This window comes from Syngnathus acus, chromosome 22, assembly GCF_901709675.1.
Source record: "Syngnathus acus chromosome 22, fSynAcu1.2, whole genome shotgun sequence".
Lineage (NCBI taxonomy): Eukaryota > Metazoa > Chordata > Actinopteri > Syngnathiformes > Syngnathidae > Syngnathus > Syngnathus acus.
The window spans coordinates 10,401,112-10,426,861 of record NC_051106.1 but is presented as its reverse complement, the minus strand read 5'-3'; the positions used below and the strand labels follow the sequence as shown (position 1 = coordinate 10,426,861).

The 25,750-nt window shown below is 44.8% G+C and overlaps 3 protein-coding genes across 4 annotated transcripts; 1 reads left to right on the top strand and 2 right to left on the bottom strand.

The window, feature by feature from the left end:
- The first annotated feature begins 1,047 nt into the window (after positions 1–1,047).
- On the top strand, positions 1,048–12,424 carry LOC119116398 (integrin alpha-11-like). Its single transcript, XM_037241723.1, has 15 exons — positions 1,048–1,309; positions 7,705–7,816; positions 8,455–8,576; positions 8,653–8,747; positions 9,223–9,337; positions 9,417–9,544; positions 9,772–9,920; positions 10,014–10,158; positions 10,420–10,585; positions 10,661–10,731; positions 11,485–11,635; positions 11,701–11,849; positions 11,948–12,100; positions 12,166–12,226; positions 12,420–12,424. The coding sequence occupies exons 1-15, from the start codon at positions 1,249–1,251 to the stop codon at positions 12,422–12,424; spliced, it is 1,683 nt and encodes a 560-aa protein (XP_037097618.1). The 5' UTR covers positions 1,048–1,248.
- Positions 2,292–3,718, bottom strand: LOC119116564 (acidic mammalian chitinase-like). Its single transcript, XM_037242027.1, has 6 exons — positions 3,548–3,718; positions 3,371–3,474; positions 3,228–3,297; positions 2,911–3,021; positions 2,779–2,838; positions 2,292–2,708 (listed from the first exon to the last, which is right to left on the bottom strand). Exons 1-6 carry the CDS (start codon positions 3,650–3,652, stop codon positions 2,562–2,564), a joined length of 597 nt encoding a protein of 198 aa, XP_037097922.1. The 5' UTR covers positions 3,653–3,718; the 3' UTR covers positions 2,292–2,561.
- Positions 4,466–5,525, bottom strand: LOC119116565 (oviduct-specific glycoprotein-like). 2 transcript variants are annotated; one of them, XM_037242028.1, is made up of 5 exons: positions 5,416–5,525; positions 5,051–5,155; positions 4,949–4,975; positions 4,613–4,817; positions 4,466–4,541 (listed from the first exon to the last, which is right to left on the bottom strand). In XM_037242028.1, the coding sequence occupies exons 2-5, from the start codon at positions 5,073–5,075 to the stop codon at positions 4,481–4,483; spliced, it is 318 nt and encodes a 105-aa protein (XP_037097923.1). In that variant the 5' UTR covers positions 5,076–5,155; positions 5,416–5,525; the 3' UTR covers positions 4,466–4,480. The 2 variants fall into 2 exon arrangements, with proteins under 2 accessions (XP_037097923.1, XP_037097924.1); XM_037242029.1 differs by having other exon boundaries at positions 4,613–4,811.
- Positions 12,425–25,750: the final 13,326 nt, after the last annotated feature.

Below are 25,750 nucleotides of genomic sequence, written 5' to 3'. Positions count from 1 at the left end.
AGCCCATTATGAGTCGCCGCGGCACGTTGGGAACAAGATGTCTTCCAGGCAATGACACACACACACACACACACACACGCACACACGTGCCGCACTGACACGCCACGACCGCTGTGTAAAAAAAGGTGTTCCAAAAAGTAGCACGGTCGTTGTGGTCAAGTGCAGAAGAAAACACGCGTGGACCAAAGTCCAGGCGGAGTAAGCGGCATGCCTCTCAAAACAACAGAGATGATGCAGGAAAACAGCTGAAAGAAAAGAAAATGATTCCGACCGTTTAAATGGCAATTGTAATTGTGTCCCCTGGGTGTGTTGACCATAAAATAAGCTGTGGTCAGCCACAGGGCACATCACTCTGATGGTGATAAGCACTTGTTCCCTCTGCTTGTTTCCACTCATGGAATGTCACACAACTAAAAACATTGTGACGTGAAAGATCCGTTTTCACTCTCCAATTTCTGCTTCCCCAATAGAATGCATGACTTTATTTGAAGCGGAATACGGGGGGGGGGGTATTGGCCCATTTGATTCATTGTGCTTTCTAAACACGCCCTTCCACTTGCAAACACTGTCCATCCACATCATTTGTTATCATATAAAAGCAACTTTTTCCTTCCGTTGTCTTCCTATTTCTGACTGAGGACTCCTTGTGCCTGAGCCTCAATGAATATATTATCAGTCTATTTTCACTGAACACCGACCGTAGTCATTCCCACACGCGATGCGGATCTGCCCTATCGCTTTCACTTAGACGAACACGGGGTTATGGCAGGACTGGCGGAGAATTCGACTTTAATGCATGAGGAGAAGAAAAGGGATGCAATGGCGATGGATGGATGATAGACTTAGAAGAAAGGGAGAACGCTATCCGTATCTGCCTGATCGCTTTGACTTACATTCGACAGGCGTGTGTGTGTGTGTGTGTGTGTGTGCGTGCGTGTCTATGTATGTGTGTGTGTGTGTGTGTGTGTGTGCGTGTGTGTGTGCGTGCGTGTGTGTGTGTGTGCGTGTGTATGTGTGTGTGGGGAGGGCGGTTGTGCCAGGAATTATTAACACACATGTTGACATGTGGAGCGCACACTTCCTGCTCTGGCAGAAAAGGGGAAGGAAGGTACAGGGCCAGGAAGTTTGTAGACAGGCCTGGCCCCGCCCACTGCACATAAAAGGGCTGTGGGGCAAATGTAGCCATTCACATCTTCCCTTCGCAACTTTGAATCGGACATCTGCTTTCTGATCTCTCAGAGGACTCGGATGGATTCTTTACGCGTCTTCTTCTTCTTCTTCATCATCTCCACCTGGGGCCTTCTGCCAGGTGACAACACGCCACTGTTGTCATGGTGATACCATCACTCCATATACACGTTCAAGTTCGATTGACTAATACATTAAAAAGGAGAAGGTATTTCATGACTTATTTTCAACTTGATGCCTGCTCCCATCCTTTACTTTGAACATCACACAATTAGCCTTTGGGAAACAAGGACACTGATTGTAGAATTCTTTGCTCGTCTAACTTGATGTACAACTTGAATGGCTCAGCAGCCCGGAGTCTCTCTCGTCGTCATATATTGTGCTTTGTTGAATGGGTCTGGATGGACTGCAGGCAGGTCCCTCTGGTACTTTCATTCTTTTACTAGGAAACCACACTGTGCCGAATGTGGCTTGGCATTGTCTTGCTGGAATAAGCAGGGACATCTGCTTGGATATGGGCAGAACCTGTATTTACTTTTCAGCAGATAGCATATGTACCATACCATACCGTAGTATTACAGATGCTAGCTTTTGCGCTGATAACAATCAAGCTGGTCCATTTCATCTTTGGCCTGGAGGACACACGTTTAGGATTTGGACACATTTCGATGAGCTGCACGTGTGTTCACATTTAGAGCTGCTCACCAATCATTTGGTTGATAATTGCTGAATCTGTTTTTTTTTTTTGAATGAATCCATTCTTTTGTCATAGGCCTAATTTCCAATTGACATTGTAGAAAATGCACAATCATCCAGTATGTTATCATTCAGTTGCTGCTATGCTGCGTAACATGTGGAGGCACTGCACACTGGCCGCTCTCCAGTTGTCTAAAGGCTGCTGCTGCTCGATCAGTATTTGTGATTGGCAATGAAAGGCATTGATGCTTCTTTGCCATGGAAATCGGCCAATCACGACTGGAGCACCATTAATACAGGCGTACACACGGTCATCGACGCTTATTCTACGTGTTGTCGGGATTAGTCAACTTTTGTATTCATTTCTATGTGCCTGCTTTTGCACTTGCCATAACAGGAGTCAAAACGTTGTTGTCAACTGACATTTTATTGAATTTCCGTCCACACAAAAAGCTGATGAGGTCATGACCACCAAACGGGACAGGGACAGGGACAGGGACAGGGAGGGATAGATAGCAAGACCCTTGTTTTTAGGGTGAAATCAAACTATTCACCTGTGTCGAAAGCTACGTAATATGACGGGGGGGGGGGGGGATTGTCCCTTCGCCGTGAGGGGGTGGGTCCCGTCACCATGAGGGGAGGGTTAGGGTCCCCTCACCACGGTGCACTCCATCCTACTAAGGGAAGCTTTCTTCTACACAGCATGCTTTGATTAGCTGGATGACAGGATAGTCCCCTTGCTTGCAGTAGTTGCCGTTGAAGTCGTCCAGGTCCAGAGACTTGACATAGACTCCTCCAAAGCCTTTAGTTTTGATGTAGTCAACCTGAGTGGGCCACAGTAAAAACATGAACCACTTAGTGAGGGACAGAAGAAATCTTCTGATAATTGACTACCTTGGCAATAATGGTCGCGTCACTGTCAATCGAAACGCCTATTGGGTTGTCCTGGCACACCTGCAAGTCAGATTGACATCTTGACATCATGTCTTCTCAGTGGTTGGGATGATTCATAGTGTCAAATGTTACCTCATATTTGGCCCATACATCAGGATCCTGCCCAATGCCATACGTCGCTATTCCCATGTTGAGCTGTATTGCTAGTGCTCCCGCAGTAACAAAGTGCTGCATTGCAGCTTCCTAAAACACGACAACAAACCTTCATGTACCGGAGAAGAGAAATCACGGTTGGGCCGGGTTTATACAAATTATAGCCCGCTCTCCATTTATTAGCTGCTTGCCACATAAGCTAAAAGGCCAATTGAAGGAGAAGCATCTTTGGATTCATTCAAAGTGGCGGAAAGAAAAAAAAATCATGTACAAAATCCATCATGGTGCTTACTTACCGCATTGGGAAATTCTGGTGGAATTCCTAGGTCAACTTCAAAGGTCATCACATTAAAGAAGTCGACGATTCTGTGTGTAAGACACACACGTACGGGTTATTGCTCGTCTTTCAACAAAGCTGCCAAACAATATTTGTGTTTACCTGGAAAGCTCAAAGATTTCATAACTATTTCCAATGTCGGCAATCACACCAGAGACGCTTGCAGTGAGCAGTTTTCCTTGCGGCGCCAGCTGGTCCCTCAATTCCTGTTCAGGAAAATGCCATTGTCAAGTCTTCGGCAAACACAACGCAAATTTCCTCATCGTTTCAAGATCTGACCTTCATGAGAAGTGTGAATCTTTGCTCGTCGCCTGGTTGACTGAGTTGGCCGTACACCCACAAGACGTTTACACCATCAAAGTTCTCAGCATTCATGATCTCCATTATAGACGCGATCAAAGTCTGTCTGTTTTCTTCTAAGAATCTGTGGGGGGGAAAAGCTCTTTTGAAGAACAGCACCTTTGTTGTTGCGTGCTTCCAATCGGGAAATATGTACCCTGCCTCCTTGATCTGAATTTGTTCCATGACTACACTCATGCCACCAACCAATGGAATGCCCTCAAACACAAACATGTTTGTTTGGAATATGATAATGATATCATGATAATATTGTGCTTTCTAAAATTATAGATTAGCTGAACGTACTATTTTCACGTCATGCATTGTTAACGTTATGATTTAATAACGAAATTCATTTCATTGCACTGCTCCTCCACACGGAGGCAGTATAAAACAGTCACGCAAACACAAACAAAAAAAGAGTGCTGCTTCTTCACCTACTCTAAATGTCTTGTAAGATGCACAATTAGTCATTCTATGCAGTGGATAAAGAAGATGTATGTGGGAGTGTTGTCATTGTCTGTCAGCATGCCCAGTGTTTTTGGTCAAATATCCAATGCTTCCAACAACAGCTAGCAATGCTAACACGTTTTTGTACTTTGTTTGCATTAAGGTCATCTAGGGAAGTGAGTGTATGTATGTGGGTCTTTGAAAGTGCATCTGTCTTTCTTTTAGGTTTACCTTTGGAGTAAACTTCAGCTAGCAGCTAGTGTCCTAAAACTGGTATTGTGATGCATTGTTCAATATTTGCGCTCGTAAGCCAAAGCAAAACGCCAAACAACAATTCTTATTTAGCAAAACGCCAAACAACAACTCTTATTTGGCAAAACTGCCAAAACATGGGGTCTAAATTTGTTCCATTTGTTTTGTGACTTACATCGCGCTGTCGGCCATGGTCAGATTGACTTCAAGAAAGGTTTTAAGCTCGGTATTGCTGTTGGAACAAACAAGATACCATGTTATTCTTCAACATATTCATAAAGAAAAAAGTGCTCAAAGTCTGACCTGATCTTTAGCTTGTTGAAGGCTTGAACTTTTTTGTCCAACCGATCCAAGCTTACGATAAAGTTCGTAGGCTTGACGGAGCTAAAGATGAGGTGCGTGCACAGGTGTGCATCAATGTCAGTCTCAATGTGAAAGGGGTTCTGGTCAACTCGAGCCGAGGTTTCCTGATAGACGCACACCAGTCTCTTTTGTGCAGCACCTGAAAGAGCAAAATCGCTAGCAATAAAGCAGAAGTGGAACAAGCGCAGCACATTTGCTCCCATCTGCCAATAATCGAGAGGATGATACAATTCTGTCAAGAATCGCTCTGCAAATGATTCCGTGACGTCAACTTACCCAAGTGAGCGCTGACTGCCAATAGACCTTGAAAGGAATTGATTGACACACTTAGTCACAAGGGTCAAGGCTACCAGGAAGCTTTGCAATGGTGCGCCTTACCTGCCAGAAGAATGAGCTTCTGCATCTTGTTGCCGGAAAGACAAAAAGCGCTCGGTCCAAACGAGGAGAATCGGTCAAATTCCAGCGGCGGATAGGCCTTACTATCTTTTCTCGGTGAAGATTTACCAAAGGATTGGGATGACTGAAAAGGATGCAAAGAAAAACAAGCAATTTGATGACAACTTTCACTCAACACTCGGAGATTTTTCCAAATGTCTTCATGGCCTTGGTACCTAACCCTTTTAGCCTGTGAAGCTATAACATCTATTTATTATTGTCGTTGTTGTTTTTTTTTACCCCCTTCATTTTCCCAATGCATTTCAATCCCTCATCCTGCAACAATCATGCGTGCATCGGTGACTTACGTGCTAGAGGAAAGCTGCGTGTGTCTCTCCGTGGAGAAGTGACGTTTGAGTTGGAGATGGTGGCAAATTTATTTAGTTGCTGACAGGGTGGAGCAAACGACTGTTTTTGCAGTTAAAGAAGTCATTCTAATTGCTTCATTATGCCAATCAGTGGATTCTTTTTCCTTTCAATTGGAGTCAAGGAAGTCAACTTTAATGTCAACACGTGTTGAGTCAGTAGCTTGGAATTTGCAGGTACACGCCCTAGAAGAGTGGTCCTTCGCCTTGTTAGAGGTATGCGCATTCACCGAACCCCTCTCTCGTGAAAAATAAAATTCTTGTTTTCAAACTCAAGACATCAATGTTTTCTACTGGTGCACAAAATGAGCCGTGCATGAACATCACCTTGTTCAAAGTACAATGCATGAACTCCAAACAAATGACATACATGCCATCCATCAGTGTGACTTCTGCTGTTGAAAAGGCTTATTTTTTTCGAAAAGAATTGGAAGAATTTGAGGAAATTTCCCTTCAAACCAAAATGGCAAACTTTGCCCGCTCCATCCGCACAAATCAATCTTGAATCGTTCACTCTGCCGCGATTTTTATTTTCATTTGCCGTTTTATGGTTGAGTTGAATTGAACTTTCAAGTATACCACTTCACGGTGTAGCACACAAGTCAAGTCGAACCAAATTGCTGTACAAAAGCAAATCACATGACGAATGAATGAATCACGACCAGACACCAAACTCATGGTACGTTTCAAAAGCGAAGGACAAAAATGGTCGGCGAGCGTGCCGTGTTACAGAGGCTTGCAATCCCAAAGACAGTGTTATGCTCAGAAAGAATCACCTCATTTGCAAGAAAAGGACACTTGTGTCGCTCATGATGACGCTACTTGGAGAGCTCCGTTCTTTGTGAGGTGCTACGTGAGGTGGCAAAAGTTGGAAAAGCACAGGTCAGGTCAATCGAACGTTTTGGTTTATCCTGAGAATCAAATGGTTTACAATTGTGCATATTATTGAGTCTTGTAATATCTGCAGCGTCACGGGTCCATTTCCACCTGCAAGAGGAATGTTTTGATTGAGCAGTAGCACCTGAAGAAAAGAAAACGCGTGATGACACAAAATACGTAAAGATCGGCAAAGTCAAAGTAACCCTAAGCAATCAAGCCCCTCTATTAGCCCTCAACTAAAAAAAAGAAAAAGGTCAAGACTCAATGATTGTCACACGCACACACATCTGGGTGTGGTGAAATTGGTCTCTGTATTTAAGCCACCCACCCAAACCAACCAGCCTACATAATTTGAGTTCAACATAAAAGCATCCCTGCCTGGGATCCAACCTGCAATTAACATCAGTGAGTGATTACTTTAACCTTTGGCCGGAACATTGTTTGCCACTTGGCCTTTGTCCACCTGCACTGAAAACAGCCCAAACACACCCACTTTGCTTTTAATTGGGAAAATTATACCTCACTCACCATTAGATGATTATAAACCAGCCTCACCTGAAAACGTCCAAAACACACCCTCTTTGCTTTTAATGGAAAAATGATGCCTCCACACTTTCACATGCTTCATTTGATTCCATTTTATTTTTAACGTGCACGTCCTTGCACATTTCTCATCCGATATGCTCGATTCCAATTTCCAAATATTCAAACCTGCACGTCATCCAGGGTACAATTCTTTAGTGTTTGAAAAAGATCCAAGCTTTTTACAAGTTGACATTTTTCACTTCACTTTCATTTCCAACGGCACATTCAACATTTCCCATTTCCATCGCTCCTCTTTGAAATTGCCACGTGCCAAAAAGTCTGGATTTTACCCCCCACAACATTTAAAAATGAGGATTTATTTGGATTTTCCTCTTCAATGTTTGCACTTCTTTTGACCAATTCAAACCATTCCAATTCAGCTTCTGCCGGCCGACCGATTCCAAACTTTCAATCGTTTTTCTATTGCTGAACCATGGCTGTCAAGCTGCCCCGCCGCAGCGCTCCTAGCTTCTGTTTGCGCTGGCAAGTTGCAGCAGAAATATTATTGTTATTCTCATCTCCAAAAGTTGGCTCAACTCGTATCTCCAGGCACCGCCGCTCTAGTGTATTTTGGATTCACCTTGGAATTTCCCTAAAAGCCTCCATTTCACATTTTCTAGGACACATACACACACAAATACATGTCATGGCAACCAGAACTCCAATTGGATTTACTTTCTGTTCAGAACAAACACGTGATGGCGTTCAACTTGTGTTTATGTTGTTGTTGTATGTTTGTGCTCGTCTCGTGTCTTCGGCCGGCGGCAGGGCCGTGCGCGTGCTTTAACCTGGACACCAGGCGAGCGCAAATCTTCCGAGGCTGGGAGGAGAGCCACTTCGGCTACACGTTACGACAATACAGCGCGCAAGGACGACAGTGGTGAGGAGCACCCGGCACCTCTTCTCCTTTTTCTTCTCCTCGTCGTCTCGTCTGCGTTTTCCAGATTTTAGCCGTCGTGGCTCTCGTCTGTCTTTTTCTCCCCCCCCGTTACCATTGTATTCTTCTTTCGGCTGACATCCCGGCAGGGAATGTTGCTCTCCCGCCAAGGGAAATTCCTTGACAGACAGACAGACAGACAGACAGACAGCTGGACTCAATAAGAGGACCTGCGCGTACTCCACGTGGTCACCTTCTTCTTCTTCTTCTTTGTCTCCCCCTGATAGTGTTTAGTGTGACGGGAAGGGCGGCGATGCCCCGCAGTGCGTCGTGGGACAACAAGCGCCACTTTTATGAGTAAACAGGTAAAGCGACCAGAACTAATTGTCCTTAATGGGCCTAATTGTCCTTAATGATGAGATGCGGTGTCTGACTCACACCCATTTTCGGGAATACACATACACACACGTCTTGACATGTGAAGAAATTGACAATAAAACAGACTCTGACTTTGACACACATGCAAACAAATGCAAACACGTATGCATGCATGCATGCATGCATGTATGCATGCATACAATGCCACACACGCACACAACCAACGACCTCCTCACTTGATCAGTGTGTGCACGTGTGTGCAGGCTCCTGGTGGGCGCCCCCCTGGCCTGGACGGACGACCAGCAGACAGGTGACGTCTTCAGGTGTCCCATGGACGACCAAAGCGCTTTGAACTCGGGCAGCGCCTGCAGCCGCCTGCACCTGGGTGAGCAACAGGCCCCGCGGGGCCCGTAGATCTGCCGCTTATCCTACCATTTGTTGACTCGATGTCACATGAGCAGGAAACGTATCCGTGGACAACGTGCTAGCGCCGCGTAAAAGCGGGATGAGGTTGGGAATGACGCTCACCGCTGATCACAAGGACGGAAGCTTTGTGGTAAGTTCCACGGTAACCCTCCTCTCACTATGTTGGTTTCTCAGGAACAACAATGATGTTCCCCGGCCGGGTCGGTATAGGGCTTATTATACGAGACATACTTATTCTACGATACATCGGTATTTCTTGTCATCTGGTTTTCGGTCCCTACTACAACGGTCTGCAGCCACCGGTCCGAGGACCGGTATTAGTCACGGGCTATAAAGAAATTCTTGAGAAAAATTCACACGTAGTTTGGACACACCAAGCTGGTCAATCTTCAGACCGTCCTCTTTTGAACTGTCTTGTCCCACGTCCTTCCTCCACAAAATGACCGTTTGGTCACTGGAACGGAATATCACCGAAGGTGCTAACGCACCATCGATGACACGCTACCATGATCAAAACCAATCATTCTGACGTGGTGAATTGGCAAGATGCTATCCCGCGATGATGCAACATGGCACACCACATGGTGACACGTTTGTGTGGTCAGACGTGCGGCCCGCGCTGGTCTCATGAGTGCGGGAGCTCCGTGTACACATCGGGAGTCTGCACTCACGTGGGAGCCGGCTTCCAAACGCTGGAAACTGTCACGCCCGCATTCCAGAGTAAGTGCGTATGGGTGTGTTGGTCTCCGTGCGGTGTCTGTTTTTCGGCATTTTTACACGTCCGTCTGGTGCGAGTCAGGGTGCGAGACCTTTGTGGACCTGGTGATGCTGGTGGACGGCTCCAACTCCATCTACCCATGGACGGATGTCACAGACTTCCTGGTCAACATTCTGCGCAAGGTTAACATCGGCCCCGGGCAGACGCAGGTCAACCTCCTTGTCCATCCTCCTTGTCCATCCTCCTTGTCCATCCTCTTTGTTTGCCCGCCCACCCCGTCATCCCGGACCTTCCTTCTCATCATTCTCATTCTTCTCATCATCATTCCCCCTGTCCTTCCCCTTCTTCCTCGTGCTCCTTGTCTTGGTCTCGTCTCCCCGTCCTCCATGCACTTTGGTCTTTTCTGTTACCATAACACGGGCCTGTGGCCGCACAGGTTGGTGTGGTGCAGTATGGCTCCAGGGTGGTTCACGAGTTCCGCCTGGGTGAGCACCAGACAATGGATGAGGTCCTGCAGGCGGTCGCTGACATTAGACAACGAGGAGGGGAGGAGACCCGCACGGCGTTAGCCATCAACATGGCCGGGTTCGTTACTCTCCTTGCACATCACGTTGCGTCTCTTTGCGTGTTGTGTACCATCTGTGTATTTGTGCGTGCGTGCGTGTTATCGTCGCTCAGGTCACAGGCATTCAAGCGCGGCGGCCGTCCCGGTGCTCACAAAGTTTTGGTGGTAATCACAGACGGAGAATCTCACGACAGTCCTCAGCTCGATGACGCCGTCACACGCTGCAAACGCGACAACGTCACCATGTACGCCATCGCGGTGAGGCCCCGAGACAAAACAGTCAATCCAAACACCTCAGCACACTATAAACGCAACATCATCATCATCATCGTCGTAACGCAACAACAGATGCGCAACATCAACATGTGGGCGGGCAGTTACACACACAGAAACACAACACAATCAAAAGCGACAGCACCTCCTGTGTGTCTTCCACCATGCTCGCACTTTCCGTGTGTTTGCCAATGCAGAAGCACTTCCTGTGTGACTTCCAACATGGTGGCACTTTCTTGTTTTGAGGTTCTGGGCTACTACAACCGCCGCGGCATCGACCCGTCGGCATTCCTGAAGGAGATCCGCTTCATCGCCAGCGACCCGGACCAGGATCACTTCTTCAACGTGACGGACGAGGCGGCGCTCAAGGACATCGTGGACGCGCTGGGAGAGCGAATCTTCTCACTTGAAGGTAAGCGGTGAACGAAAGTGAGCAGATGAACGCCGGCGTGTCTCCGCCCTCAGCAGCCGCTCTTGTGTTGATCAGGAGGCGACGGGCTGGGTCGAGGCTTCGGCCTGCAGATGGCGCAAGCAGGATTCTCCTCGCACCTCCTGCAGGTGAGTTCCGATGCGTATGCTATGATGGATTGCAACATCCACCAGGTTGCGTAACTTCGCCCAAAAGCCAAATCCACTGCTAATGTTAGTTCCTGCATACCGGTGCGACGCGTCTGTCTGTCTGGGAGGCAAAGTGACAGGTTCCGGGCGACAATCCAGACGTTTCCTGGACGCAGCCGTGCGCACTGGAATGAAGCGTCTCCACGGCAACGGCCGAAAGATTCCTGAGTTTGCCGCTCACTGGAGGGGAGGGTGTAGGGTATCACGCACGTGGAATCGGTCAAGGCGAGCGCCGACGTGGAAAGCAGATGTTGGACGTGCTCCCGGCGTGTGTGAGCCGAGCGGAACGTTTGTCATCCTGCTCCATCGCTCCAGAACATTCCTTTCGCACTTTTCCTAGCGACCCCTACAACAGAAACTTCACGTCATTGCCGTCTGCTTCCCGTTGGATGGCAATCGACATTGCCCCATCCATCCATCCATCCATCCATCCATCCATCCATCCATCCATCCAGCCATCCAGCCATCCATCCATCCATCCAGCCATCCCTACCGGCGCCCTGCAATTGCAGGACAGACAGAGAAAAAAAAAAAACACTCGCCAGTCAATGGCGCAGCACATCTCGAAAAACAATAGTGGTCACCAGCCAATGTCAGGCCGCATATGGACAAACACCCGATTGGTCACTCGGGGCTCCTATGGATTGGGGCCACCAGCATGGCGAATGTTAAAGGCGCGTGTTTTCCACACAGGACGGCCTTCTGCTGGGCGCGGTGGGCGCGTACGACTGGAACGGCGCTGTGCTCAAGCGCAACTCGCGTGGCGGCGGAAGTCTCCTTCCCGACCTGTCGGCGTACGGTGACCAGTTCCCCGAGGAGCTCCGAAACCACGCCGCCTATTTCGGTAGGTACAACGCGACAGTGGCCACGCGAGCGGCTGTCCGGCGCTGACGCCGCCACCTTCCGCAGGGTACTCTCTGGGGTCACTGGTGGGCTGGCACGGCTCGGAGGTGCTGCTTGCGGGAGCGCCCAGGTTCAACCACACCGGCAAGGTTGTCGTCTTCACCTTGGATCCCCGTGCAAACGTCAAGGTCCTGCAGGCGCTCGTGGGAGAGCAGGTCCGACTCCGCCCCCAAACGGGACGTCGTCATCAGAGTCCGAGGAAATCGTGCCATTGGGGCCATTTGGTGTGTGCGTGCGTGTGTGTGTTCCTCAGATGGGTTCTTACTTTGGCAGCGTGTTGTTGTCAATGGACGTGGACGGCGACGCGCAGAGTGACCTCTTCCTAGTGGCAGCGCCCATGTACTGCAGTCACGATGCGCATGAGATGGGAAAAGTTTACGTCTACAAACTTAGCACACGTTCCCAGGTCCACACATTTCCACGTATACACAGACAACACGTAGCTAGCTGTATGTGTGCTTACTGTGGCAGGCTTTGTTGGCGTTGCACGGGGCGCTGCTTCCGTCACCTTCTCTGGGTTCCCGCTTTGGAAGTTGTTCAAAACAACGTTCAGGCAAGCAAGGCATATTTGGCTCCGTCCGCCGTGATTGGACCTCACTTGGATTTTATGCCAAAGTATTGCTCTTAAATCATGGAATAATGGTAACTTTGTCATGGGGTTGTATTTTTGGTGTAGGCTCACAAAAGCACCTTTCAAATCACGTTAAAAGTTGTGTTGGGAGCAGACTGAGGGCCTGATGTCATCTTGCTGTGATCCAAATGTGCTCTTGGGCTCTTGATGAAGGATGGCCTCGGTCGGCTCCATCCAGCCTGAAGGGAATCTCTGCTTGTAATTTCCATATCATAACATTTTTCACCTTGTCCAAGGTGAATTTGCCTCAAGGTGAGTAGCAGACGGTAAGTACATCTGTGTTCTCTGAGCTACTTTATTTCCTTGGATTTTTGTATTTATTCATACTGTTCCCTCTTTTTTTTTTTTTTTCGCCTTCCAACACACCCACCCATGACCCTCGTGAGGAATAGCGCTTCAGAAAATGCAATGTATCGCTGAATATTTCACCATCAATCCCATGAAAGTGGCGCATTTAAGTTTCTTGCTACATGGGGGCAATACGTAGATGTATTTGTATGAAGCCAAATGGAAAGAGAGTGTCTTCAGATTTTCTTTCCTGCCGCAGCAGCTCCATTGAGCACATATCGTGCGGTAATTGTGCAGTAAACTCTAACTCGACATGACAGAGGAAACTCTACAGGGGGAAAAAAGAATGAAATGTTTAGCATCGGGTATTTTTAGACAGCCTGTGTTGATCAGCATACTGTGCGTGTCATCAGTTGGAAACCATTGCTTTCTCCAACCTAATGAATCAACATTTACACAACATTATGTATAGTATATATATATATTTCAATCGTGCATGGAAGAAGGAGCCCCCTATCTATCTATCTATCTATCTATCTATCTATCTATCTATCTATCTATCTATCTATCTATCTATCTATCTATCTATCTATCTATCTATCTATCTATCTATCTATCTATCTATCTATCTATCTATCTATCTATCTGTCTGTCTGTCTGTCTGTCTGTCTGTCTGTCTGTCTGTCTGTCTGTCTGTCTGTCTGTCTGTCTGTCTGTCTGTCTGTCTGTCTGTCTGTCTGTCTGTCTGTCTGTCTGTCTATCTATCTATCTATCTATCTATCTATCTATCTATGACAGAGCCGACTGCTGTGTATTTACTCACTTGAGGATCTCATTCCTCGGGGTAGACTTACACTCGGGTTTTTGACATTCGGATGATACTTTGGTGGATCTATTTATGGTGTATTTATATCACTGTGAGAGAGCATGTTTATTTGAAGAGCTTCCTTTCAATTATAATCTATTTTGAAGCACCCATGGGAGATACGTCTCTGTCGATCTGTAAGTTTCCCGTCTCCGAGTTGCACAGAGAAACTTTCTCTTCGGCTTTAAAACGTAGCTGCCAAATCACCTTGTGTTACCATCAAAGTCAGCACTTAAAACGATCGCATGTCCGATGCAAACTCCCAAGGTAGTGAAACAAGTGTCCTTTCTTTGTTCAAGTCTACTGTCTGCAAATCAAACATGAAACCTGCTCCACAATGAAGTTGCAATTCTTACTGTGTGACTACTTTGCAATAACTTTGCCTATTTTCTACACTTCATTAAAGGTCAAATGAAAGAGCGGTGGAAACAAGAGTCTAAAAATCAAGTCCAGTGGTCTTTTGTAAATTGAAATGTGACATCCGGATAAGGAGGCGGCGGCGTCAATGAACGGGTCACGACCAAATGTTAACCGAATAAGAGGCAAAGCAGGCAGGAGCTGCAGAGTGAAATGGCAATAGTATGCTGCGATCCTTTGGCCGTTGCCCTCCTTTGGCCTGCATTCTCTTTTGACTTCCAAGTGGACACCTGAATAAACACACACACATGGCACTTGTGAAATGGCTCCCGTGTGTATAAATGCTTGGGAAAGATGGCCCAACCCCAAATTTGCTCATGCAACTAATCGCCATTTCTCACAAACACCAAAATATGTTTAGTCACAATATGCCTGTGCTGGAAAGATAAACCCCGAAAGGATTAACCCAAACATGTTGAGTGGAAAGCAAAACACCTTTGCTGCGTGTTTGCGAGAACGTCAAAGAGCCACTTAGACACACCAGAATGCTTGTTCAAAACAGTTTGGAACTTGTTAACTGTCTTGCAAAAGAAAGAAAGGAATGGGCCAAACACTTCAAATGTCATCCAAATGTCTTAGCTGTACGCAAACAGCGCTCAATTACATTGCCATCAAAAAATCAAACGTTCACATTTTCTAATTGCTTGTGCTCCCTCACTGTATTTGAGCTGCTTATGCAGCAGCAGCAGCACCAGCACCAGCAGCAGCAGCACCACCAGCAGCAGCAGCAACAGCAGCAGCAACAGCAACAGCAACAGCAACACCACCAGCAGCAGCAGCAGCAGCAGCAACAGCAGCAACAGCAGCAACAGCAGCAGCAGCAGCAGCAGCAGCAGCAACAACAGCAACATCACCCTCAGCCTTACTTTAAATTTGTGCGGGTACTTTATTCATAGAAAAAAATGTAATGATTCTAAATTGGACTGGCCGTTGAAAACCTTGACCAAAGTGATAAGAAAAATACTTTATTAAGGCAAAAGGAGGTACTTGCCACATTTCAGAAACACCATCACTTCAAATGTCCACTTCCTATGTTCTTTGAAAATAGTCTCCTGCATATTTTGTTTGTTTCATTTTGGAGCTGCAAAAAGAGGACAGAGCTTCCTGGCACTCACGTGCTTTCAGTTGTTGAGCGCTGAGTAAATAGACCTTTATTTAGAGTGACATCTCATCCCATGTGTTGCACCCAGCCAGCCAACCCACCCACCCACCCACCGCCTGTCACCTGGAAAAGTCGCATGCCAGAAATGGCATTACGTCACAAAGGCTGCCCATCCTTGACTTATCTCTCGGCTGTGGCGTGACGGCATATTTAACGTCAGCCGGTTCTGCTGCTTGATTTCTGCATTTTGCAGGATGCTCTCGGGGCATATGTTTAAAAGAACCACTTAGCCATCTGTCCCCAACATCCCTTGCAAAAGATGCAACATGCGAGGGAACGAAAATGCATGACAAAGAATCACAAATTCAAGCAAATAGCACATTTTATATTCCAGGAGAATGTTACACAAGTCCAGCATAAGCATGCCATGGCTGTTGGAAGCCAAATCCCTCCCAGCTGCTTATTTACTTTCCTTGATCTTTATGTTCCTCTCAAACGGCTTCCGGAACTTCTATCGGATTGGTTTGTTTGTTTGTTTGTTTGTTTGTTTGTTTGTTTGTTTGTTTGTTTGTTTGTTTGTCAGATGAACCCTTGGAAATGAGTTACTGTGAAATAGTTGTACATCACTGTGAATGTAATGTTTGTTTCGGTCTCATCAGTTGGATCAATAAATCTTTTTGCTCCACTGCATTGTTCCATATTTGATGTATGTAAGTAGAAGGAAAAGTGATGGAGGAGAAACGGAATCCTGTTGCAGCTACAATTAAAAAAGAAAAATATAGTACGTACAGAATGTGATCTTCTGGAGTTTTTTTTTTTTTTTATATATTCTCCCTGGGTTTTTTTTAAAATGTATTCTCCCTTAATCATTTTTTTCTTAATTACATTTTTCATCTTTCCACATTATTACCCTCAAAGAAGCTCTTGCAGTCAACCTGCTGTATTCCGTGCAAACATCTTGTCAACGTTGCTCAGACTCGCAATGATTAAAGCTAAAGCCAGATGTGCTGTGGGAAGAAACACTCATTAGGGATGGGGGGTTTAAACAGCCCCTCATCCCCTCGACTAACAGAGCAGCACCTTTGATTAGGGTTAAACTGAGGTGTCGGACGATGGCATTTAAGACAGGTGCTACCAGCTGTCATCACATCCACCCCGCCCGCCCGCCACTGCAGTGCGCCTATGATCTCGGAGGGACTACTCCGAGTGTCTCTCTTAATCTGTTTATTCTATTATGTCCAGCTGTTCACACCAATCAGTCTTGCGCAACGGTACCAGGCTTTGTCACTGCAATCAATAAAAATAATGTTCATTTGCAACATAGCCACTGCAGTCATTGGTGTTTACTTAGCAATTGTAAAAAGCATACGTGGCAAATTTGGGTAGTGGAAAAAGCAAAATGATTCAACGTATCGGCCCCAAATCTTATAGACATGAACACATGAAGGCAAATTGTGGCCAAGATTCTAGGAGAGATGATTTTTTTTCCCCCATCATTGCTTTTCTGTGCATTCAACTGCTGCATTCATCCTGTGCCAATTTCACTTGCTTTTTGGCACCCTTTCATTTCTTCTGCCTCTGCAGCGAGCACGTATTATCTCCTCCCATGTTTACCATTTGACACTATCTCACCCTGTTCTCAGATTAAATTCTCCTGTATCCCCCTCCATCTGTTCAAAGTATTCTTCTTGTTCATGTTTATCTGTCTTTCTGTTTCTTTTGGATGAAACAATGTCCCACTATTATGATGATGAATTATGCCTTTTGTTGGTTATGTGTTGTCAGATGAGTTCTAATTCATCATCAGCCTTCCAATGCAGCTGTAGTGACTTGAAAAGCAGCATGCAACACGCAATGTGTGCTGCAGCAGCAGCCAGCCAGCCAGCCAGCCAGCCAGCCAGCCAGCAGCAGCTCGTGCTTGAACTATTCCATCTGGACTGCCTGACACACTGATGCAGCACCGCCACTCTGTTTTTGGTACAATCTGAATAATTGAACGGCACTTTTGAACAATGTTCTGTTCGGACACTTTGACTGTTATTCAAATGCCCTGTGGAGTCAGTCAGTGGAGCCGTAGAAGCAAAATAGTAAACAGCTGCGTGGCCACCCGACCGTAGTGCAAGGACAATGACACACGGGCAAATAACTATGTTCAAGTATTTGTTCAAATTTGTCTTAAACAGTTCTCTGGCTTAATGGGGGGGGGGGGTATTAACCTATATGTCTTATTCTTTTATATCACAAAAAAGTGTGTACCACTGAGTATTGCATCCTGAGTATTTTGAATTATTTTATTTTTTTTCCATCTAATACAGTCTGTCTGGCTTTGCGACATCTTTGTAACGTGCGCAATCGTTTTTAACAGATGGCATTTTATTAATCATGGTGGAATTGTGCCTCCGATTGTTGTATTCGACCACAAAGGAAGCTCCATTTCATTCTGAATAGGTCTCTGATTTTCAGACGGATGATGAAATCTAATCGTCTCTTTTTACCATTACATATAGTAGCTCTTATACAATCATGCTTGACAATGGTCAGAGGCGGGCTCTGATACTACGCTACAATATATGTGGATATATCTATGAGTGGGATCAGTGAAAATGTCTACCAATCTCTATTATACAATGCATGATTAATACTAAAAAAAAAACAAAAAAAAGACCGGCTTTTATAAATCATGTCACAAATGGGGACCGGTGATTGATGGTGAGACAGAATCTTAATTTGTGTCGGAAGGCGCTCTGCACTGGATGATCAATGCAAACAATGCGACAAAAAGAGTTAAATCACGGTTTTTCTCTCTTTATGTCTGTCAAAGGTTGAAAAAAAAAAGGCTTTTTGTGTGTGGGATGTGTGTTGAGTTTTTTTATGGATCCCGAGTAACCTCTTCAAAGTCTTGATGCATATGATCAATTTAGCAAACTGCACGGTCATGTTTCATTTGAGGTGGACAGTTGGAATTGAATTCAAGTGTTTGTAAATATTTCACCATCCAAGCAACACACACACAAACACAATCCTGCATATTTCTTCGTGGCTCCTGGCATTTCGGCTTATCGCAGCAGACAGATGTTGCCAATGTTGGATTTAAAGTGCACTCTGTATGCCCATGCCCAAATTAATTGAAATTAGCTTTCTAAGTAATCTAGTTAGTGTTCAGCAAACACTTTTAATAGCCGTGCTATACAATTCCAAAGTCAGGAGGACCAGCGATAATGAATGTACTGTGCATTTTCATTCCAAATAAGTTTTTTTTTTTTTAGCACTAATGGAACACCAGGCACTTGCTAGTCTTTTGAATTAATGTGGAGCCAAAAAAATGAATGCACCGTTCAGCAAGTGTGCAAATTGCAAACTGTTTTTGTATGTGAGCCCAAATCTGACAAAAAAAAAAAAACATAACTATTGTATGAATTGGAAATTCACTATTCCAGTCCAATTTGCCGCTATTTTTTTTTCCAGTCAGCATTAACATGTAGTGCTGTCACTGCTGTCACTGATCAGAACCTCGGACAGTTCCCTTTATCTGCTCCTGCCCCTCCCATCCTGTTATGCAGTGATCAGCATTGATTGGCCGTACCTGCACCTTTTCCACACCTGTTCCCAGCTCGTTAGCCGCCCTATATAAACCCCGGCCACCCCGCGCTCTGTTTCAGTTGGTCGTGTTGCCCTACCTGTTGTCTTGCTGCGTTCTTAGCAGGTACGCTACCCGTCCGCTGTGGGTCTATCCATACTGTTGCTCAACCTGTTATCAAAAGTCAAAGTCTGCTTTATTGTTATCGGTTCTCCACTACCCCTTTGCTTTCAATTACCCTTAATCCAAGCTACACATCATTGGTACGAGCATGGAACTTCCCATATCTCTGAATAGAAAAGGTTGTTAAATCTAATTGGGAAAAAAAATAATAAAAGCAAAATGCTGAAGGGAAAAACATCAATGTGTTCAAGTTATTCCATTAAACATGATCGATGTTTGCATTAGCTTTTTTTTCTCTTACCTTCCAAACAAAAATGTAAATCACTGCTTCATTTTTGCAGACAAAATTTGTAGTGAATGATGTTAAACTATGAGTGACTCTTTTCCAAGCAAAAGACAATCATGGATGAATTTGTCTCTCCTGGGGCTAGCTGGAAAAAACATTCTTCACAATTCCAATTTAGAATATGAAATACAATGCTGAGGGTGCTACACAGATTTGTGATGGGCCCTCCTTCAACCCTGCATAGCACCGTTCCTGACATTCTAACCAAAAAAAAAAAAAAAGTAAAGTGTGAACCCTGCAGTTGAGTCAAGTCAGCAAATAACTAATCGCCATTCTTTCATACAATCTTTTTTAAAAGGGAACTGTTCAAAGTCAAACTGTAATTGCGCGTGTTACAAAAAGTTCCGTTTTGTCGGTCTGACACTATCTCACTTCTCTCACTGCTGATAAAATGAGTGGTATTGAACCAAGCGAGCGCAACAAGGGAAGAATTAAAGGTCACGGTGCAGCAGTTAATCTCAACATGGTGAAGCAGAGCCAGCAGGAAGCCGGAGAAGAGCTTATCTCTTTCTTCTCCTTCTCTCCCTCATCTCGTTGCACTCAAAGCAATGCTGTGTTGTGTTCTGCTGAAATTAAATACACAATGTTGTTTACATTGCCATTTCACACTCGTGTGAATGTATACGGATATCATTTGGATGGTTCATTTGCTTCGGGAGCAATGTGGATGGAAGCAGACGAGACAATAAAAGTGAGATGAAATGATATTTATTTGGATTTTGCTCTCTTTCGGTGCACCGGAATGACTGTAAATACAAAGGTGTTTGTGAATAATAGCAAGTCATCTGGAATGAAAATCAATTTCTTTGGCGCTTATTGCTCAGACCCAACCAGGATTGTTGGGGACTGATAACAATGGAATTCACAACCATTCAGAGTGCTGTTATAAAGTTGCAGTTGGCTTTCAGAACTTTGGAAAATTCTCGCAGCAATGTTATGTCTTTGAAGTAGACTATTTGAAATTGTATATCTGCTTTTAATGGCGCGGCCTTGACATAAGCTTCTTTTTCCACACTGGAAGGCCAAGTCACCCGGAAAGGCAGAAAAAAAGGAAGAGGAAAGGAAAATCACCAGCACACACTCAAACACCATTAAAGCTGGAACTTGAGAGGGAAATAGGATGAAATATTCTTTTAGGTACCTTGATGCAAATGTGACATTACAAAAACAGAGCTTTGTAACATGAGCCAATGAGATATATGTAGAAGAACTTCTGTTCCAGTTTGTTTGGTGATTGGTTTTTTTCTTTGCATTCCCAAGCAAATGTTCGAAATCTATATCCAGAGCACCTCTGGAAGAAGAGAAAAAACAATGCAAGAATGAAATATAGAGGTGGTTGCTACAATAATAAGTCAGTTACAGGTGTTATATGCTAGTTAAACGGTGTCTGTATGGATGAAGTGTTGCCGCCGCCGCAAGCCCAGCCAGCCCGACCGACCGAGTACATGGCTTTGTTGCAGCTTCAGCTCAATGTGTGGAAGATGGTTACCAGGCAACAGCTGCATTTTGTCTCCTGTTTTATGGTGGAGTCAGAAATCTCTGGCTTTCTCCACAAATGTGTGTGTTTTTTTTGAAGTTATGCTCGATTAAGTGTTAACTGTCTCTTTATTGAGTTGAAAAGCTGCAGTAGAATAGAATAGAATAGATCTTTATTGTCATTGTCACACATGTACATTCTTGTGCCATAGCACATCATGCTTCTTATAGCAAGTTGTCTTGCTAGCTTCTACTCAGGTCAATTTCAGACTTCCATGTGTTAAGCACACGGACTCAAATCTACATTAAGAATGAATGCCGAGCTGGTATGTATACATATGTATATAAACATACACACACTGTCAGTGGAGGCAATTCTCAGACAGAAAAGAACTTTGAGTTTCTGTCACGTCTACCTGCATGAGTCACTGATGGCATTCCACACAACCTGCCAAAAATCTCATTATGAATTAAAGGCATGTTACAAATTCTCTTTTCCTTCTCCCACTCCCAGAGCGAGCACTCAAACACTTGACGCAACCTTTCTATTACTACTCTCCAAATCAAAAGCATTCAGTTGATTCTCAAGGCCTTTTACTCACCCTTCAGTTCCCTGCTGATTGTAATGATAAACCCTAACCTTAATAAATAATGGATAGTGGAGGGCTTGTTTCTCAACATTCATCACTTTTATTTCCCGCTTCTATGCTGTAGACACACACACACACACAATGTTGAGGGGGGAAAAAAATATGAAGACACTGACCACTTCCATGAATTCTCACAATAATGATTAACAATGATGGATATTTGTAATTGTTTAATAGCAGAGGCGAGTGGAGTGGAGTCCATTAAAACGTGCATGTGTGGCAGGCATTACACAGTGTTGGGCAATAAACATGGCCTACTGTATAATATATAAATATTTTTCTCTCTCTCTCTCTCTCTCTCTCTCTCCATCCACTCACCCACCCGTCTATCTATCACTTAGCAGACCTACAAATTGAAAGTGCCAGTCATTTTCCTCACATTGTGTAAAAGGAGCGCAGCAATTAGCCAATTCATTTCGCAGAATGGAAACTTGACTTCACGGTGAGAAGCAAAGGTTGTAAGCGGTGAAGTTAGTGTTCCTCATTACGCAGATGTCCTTAGGATAAACTCTTTCTCCACTAGCTAAAGCTTTAATCAGTCAAATATTCATATTTCACACCAGATTTGTTACTTTGATGCTGTGTGGCAATTGTGGTTCAAGAAAAGTTCAGCGTTTTCCTTGAAGCATATGTTTGGTCTGCATAAATCAATGTGTGTGACCCTTTTTGCTCAGAGATGGCCCATAAGCTTGTACTATTCTTTTTCCTGCAATCGGAAATTGCCACACAGCTCAGAAACAATTAGCTTTGTGAAAGTGCCGTCCATCGGTTGGGTAAATCGACGCATTTTCATTCTTTTGGAACCCTAAGGATGTTTGTGATTGAATCATAATTTACCATTCTGGGACATTAGTCAAGAGCTGCATCCACCCGTAAGGAAATCCTGTTTCAACTGCTGACATGGACTCAAAGCTGAAATCATGCGCAATGCTCTGATTTGTTGTGGCTTCACTCTAGCATCCATTTTCCATAGCTCTTCTTCACTTTAGCGCAGGTGGAGCCTTATCCGAGCTGACTTTGGGGCTGGACTTCATGCAAATTTTGCAAACCAGGGTGGAAGCACAAGTTCATGGAGAAATGACATGCCAGCACAAGGGAGAAGATGCAAATTCCGCAAGCTGAGCAATGACTCGGAGACATCACGACTGGGAGGCAAATGTCCCAACAACTAGTGGGCTGTTTTGATGACTTTTTTTTTTTCTCCTCCCGAGAACCTTGACATGGGAACATGCTGACCTCAGTAACGTCTGAAACAGCTTGTCTCACTAGGTGGTTCAAGGGGTTAAGGAAATCAACCTGAGGGGCCTTTGCATGGTCCACTTCCATATTCCATGACGCCGTAAGCAGGGGATACAAATAAAAGACGAGACGCAAAACTGGGAACAGCAGTTTCTGAAAGAGCTAAAGCTTATTGTCCGTAAGTATTATGATGAAATGTCAAGGTCCACAAAATAAGTTCACATAAGGGTGTTGTACTTTGCTGTTGCTGTTTATAGCCCATAGCCTAATTCTTCTCATAAATGGATGCAAAGTACTTTGCTGGCGACCTCAGCGTATTCACTGAGCTGGCTAATTATTGATCATAACTTCAGGACTTTGGCTTACGATGAATATGCACATCCTACCTTCAATCTCATGATACTACTGCTACCTAGTGTATGACAAAGCTCCTCTTGTTCACCACTTCCTCAGATTAAAGTCAAGTGATCCACCTCCGCCAACACCATGTCGGTCGGCTTCATCCTCTGCTACCACGAGATTTTCATCAGTTGTCAGTCAAGTCGGGACTTGATTGATGATCAGATGAAAAGGGATGATAGGTGCTTGGAGATAAGACAGGAGCGGAGAGGCGAGGAAAGCAATCATAGGCTTCTTTCTCCAGATTCAAATCTTAACTTGATTTCATGACATATCGTGTGCAAAAAGCAACAACCTGCCTCATTTTTTCCATTTTCAACCTGACTATACCAGACCAATTCTTTTTCCGACAGTCAACGTATACCAACGCGAATCTTTGTGGTTTCCGCTTGACACCTTTTGTCGAGCCGTATGTTTCTGCATGTGAAATCTCACTGGACCTAATACGGACACACCTGTGTCGGAAATGTTGCCATAAAAGTGAAATATATCAATATAGAGGTGTGTTTTCCAGCATTTTTACAATCTAAACTAATTCACTGCTACCAATCCAGCCACCCGCGTGAAATGAATAACTGCCGCACAGTTCATTAGGGTGGGCTAAGGGGACAAATGCTTTTGTCTTGGTGTCTGGAATGGGAGCGCTCCACTAACCCAAAACATCTCTTTTGGCACTGTTGTGGGCAATACCATGGACAAGAGGATTGATGAAAGCACCAAAATGCAGATTATGAGGGTTAAATGACGGCAACTGAGGTGAAAGTGACGCTTCTACAGAGATAAGTCAAGAAATTACAAGTGCAGAGTATTTTTTTATAAGTGAAGCGCTGGTTCCTTTCAAAAGGTACAATCCGAGTTGGGGATTAATGGACATTAATGGACTAAGTGAGACGCTATCTGGTGGAGACGAGATGACAAGATTATAAAGGCTAGAGATAGAGGTGACAGGGAAACAAGGACATAAGTGAAGGAAGATCAGGTGGATAGTTAAAGGAGCAGAGTAATGCTCGACTATCTGTCTCACCCGCAGGGTGTGCAACAGAGAGATTAAGTGAATTAAGTGAGGCGCCTTCTCTCCTGAGGGGGCCATTTTATCTTGTGTGTGTGTGCGTGTGACATCACTTCTCACACAATAGGCCAACGGCACAAACGTGTGCAGAAATGTGTGCAACAATGCATGGACTGTGAATCCTTTCTGCTGAGATAGAAAAATAACCCTGATACGCAGAACCCTTTGATTTTTAGTCCGTCATTAATCACCTTGCCGGAGTTTAACATCATGCAGCATTACGACAAAATGTTCAAAAAAAAAAAAGCAATTGAGAGTTTATGTCTTGATCTGTCAAGTTGTTAGGGAATGGATAAACTACATATATCACTAGTCCCTAACATTCAAAAGTAGTTACCCTTATAATAATATCTCTCCTGCAATTTTTGCAACCTTACCAAACAATTTTAGTATGCGCTTCATTCATTTCCAATGCACTGATTGCCTTTATCAAGACAACAATGCAAAAACATAACATGTTAGATACAGCAAACCTTTTGTACCTTTTGATACTATACTTGTTCGTCAGCGCAGGAGCAAAGTTGTTGCAACGGTGTTGGTGACAAATGGAATTGACCTATTGCGCTACAAAAGGGAAAATTTCATTTGAGCAGAATAATAAAAGCTCCCTGCTGACAGCGCAATCACTCTATTCAAAGTTACTGCTCAAGTGCTTTGATGAATTGCTTCTAATAGTCACTCCTTAATTGCGCTCACAGGAAGGAACATCATTCATTTCCCTGAGTTGATGTTCCACAACAGGCAGCAGTTGAAGAAATTCACTTGTCATGTGCTTGAAAACAAAGAGGAAGGAACGCCTTTCGCCAGGAGGAAGCTAAGTCAATTATTTCCTGCACTGAACGAACCATGAGTAGCCAGCCATTCAGTGACTATCTATCCATCTATCTTTTTGAAGGCCTCCGTAAGTTCAAGTGAATACGGGCGCCTCAAGCCGAACGGGACGTGGATGCCTCCCTCGGTCATCTGCGTAAGCAGCTGCCGACGGTATCGGACAAGAGCGATACCAGTACCGTGGCACTGTTGGAGCGCAAGATCCAGGAATGGCCTTTGGACATCCTTCTGGAGGAGCTGGAAATCCATCACAGCGAGGAGATAAGCAGGATGGCTTCCCAGCGACCTGACACAAGGTTCACATCTCGTTCACATCGGCTCTGCCACCACTTGGAAAAGAAGCCCAAGCTTGTTCCAAAAGTGCTCTGACCTGCAATGACAACGTGGTCCAGTTGAATGCAATTGTGCACTAGGAAGCTAGGACCTATGGGATCATTTGGAATGTTTATCAGATGGTTTAACATGACTCCTGCGCCACCACGTCGTAATTTCAAAGTCAAAATCAAATGAAGCTCACTGATGGGTAAAATGTGAAGGCTTACTTGCCCTCTGGAGGGATGATGATGATGATGATGATGATGATGATGATGATGATGATATGTGGCCTTTTTCTGCCTTTGGAAAAAATAGAGAGTCTTTAAAATTGGCTGGGAAGTTCTGTGCTGAATGGTTTTTTTTTTTTTTGCAGCAGCAGCAGCAGCAGCATTGTAATGAGGCGCCATGCTGGACACCTGACAGAGGACACTTTAATTATCAGCTGCCTCGTGTCGAGCCAATGAAGACTCTTTCTGAGAGGGTCACCTCAAGTAGTGGATGGAGTATGCCAAAAAGCCCCCCCCCCAACCCTCAGGTACAGCTGATTTGTCTCTGCTAGTCTTCTGCAGATATTGATGTCTCTCCGCAAAGTGCAAGAAAGTGCATCCCCAGGGTGTGTGGAAGACTTCCTGAGAAGCAGATCCAGCTGGATAGGCTGCACGGAATACATTATGCAATGCCCAAACAATTCTTCATATTTATTTTAAGAGCCACAGATATGAGATATT